This window comes from Penaeus monodon, chromosome 27 (genome assembly GCF_015228065.2).
Source record: "Penaeus monodon isolate SGIC_2016 chromosome 27, NSTDA_Pmon_1, whole genome shotgun sequence".
NCBI lineage: Eukaryota > Metazoa > Arthropoda > Malacostraca > Decapoda > Penaeidae > Penaeus > Penaeus monodon.
Window position 1 is genome coordinate 37,317,106 of NC_051412.1, and position 313 is coordinate 37,317,418.

Here is a 313-nt window from a genome sequence, read left to right on the forward strand (position 1 = left end):
ATAACACCTTTACGTTCATTGCAGAACCCCCGACATTACCGGGTACGACTTCGAGAAAGGGACAGGTCGACCGTTCAATTACTTCAGCTAGTCGTCTGTTTTAGGTCGAGTGGACTGTCTAGGAATACTAAGTGAGGGAGAGAAGAAAGATAAAAGGAAATAGAAGAGCATAAGTCATGCAGGAGGAGCCCGGACATATACGGGCGACTTCGAGAAAGGGGAAGTACAGACGGGAGAGGGAAGTTAACTGACCTGAGAGGTGGGAATGATTTTAGAGGAAGGTAGGAATGCTACGGGAGATAACAGGTAAGTC

At 47.3% G+C, this 313-nt stretch overlaps 1 protein-coding gene across 1 annotated transcript in view; it reads left to right on the forward strand.

Moving 5' to 3' along the window:
* LOC119590835 (xanthine dehydrogenase/oxidase-like) overlaps nt 1-313 on the forward strand; it is a gene marked incomplete in the record, with an annotated part of 39,062 nt that overhangs the window by 35,945 nt on the left and 2,804 nt on the right. Inside the window, 1 exon segment of the mRNA XM_037939593.1 lies at nt 25-86. Within this exon segment, the coding sequence (XP_037795521.1) occupies nt 25-86 (62 nt within the window).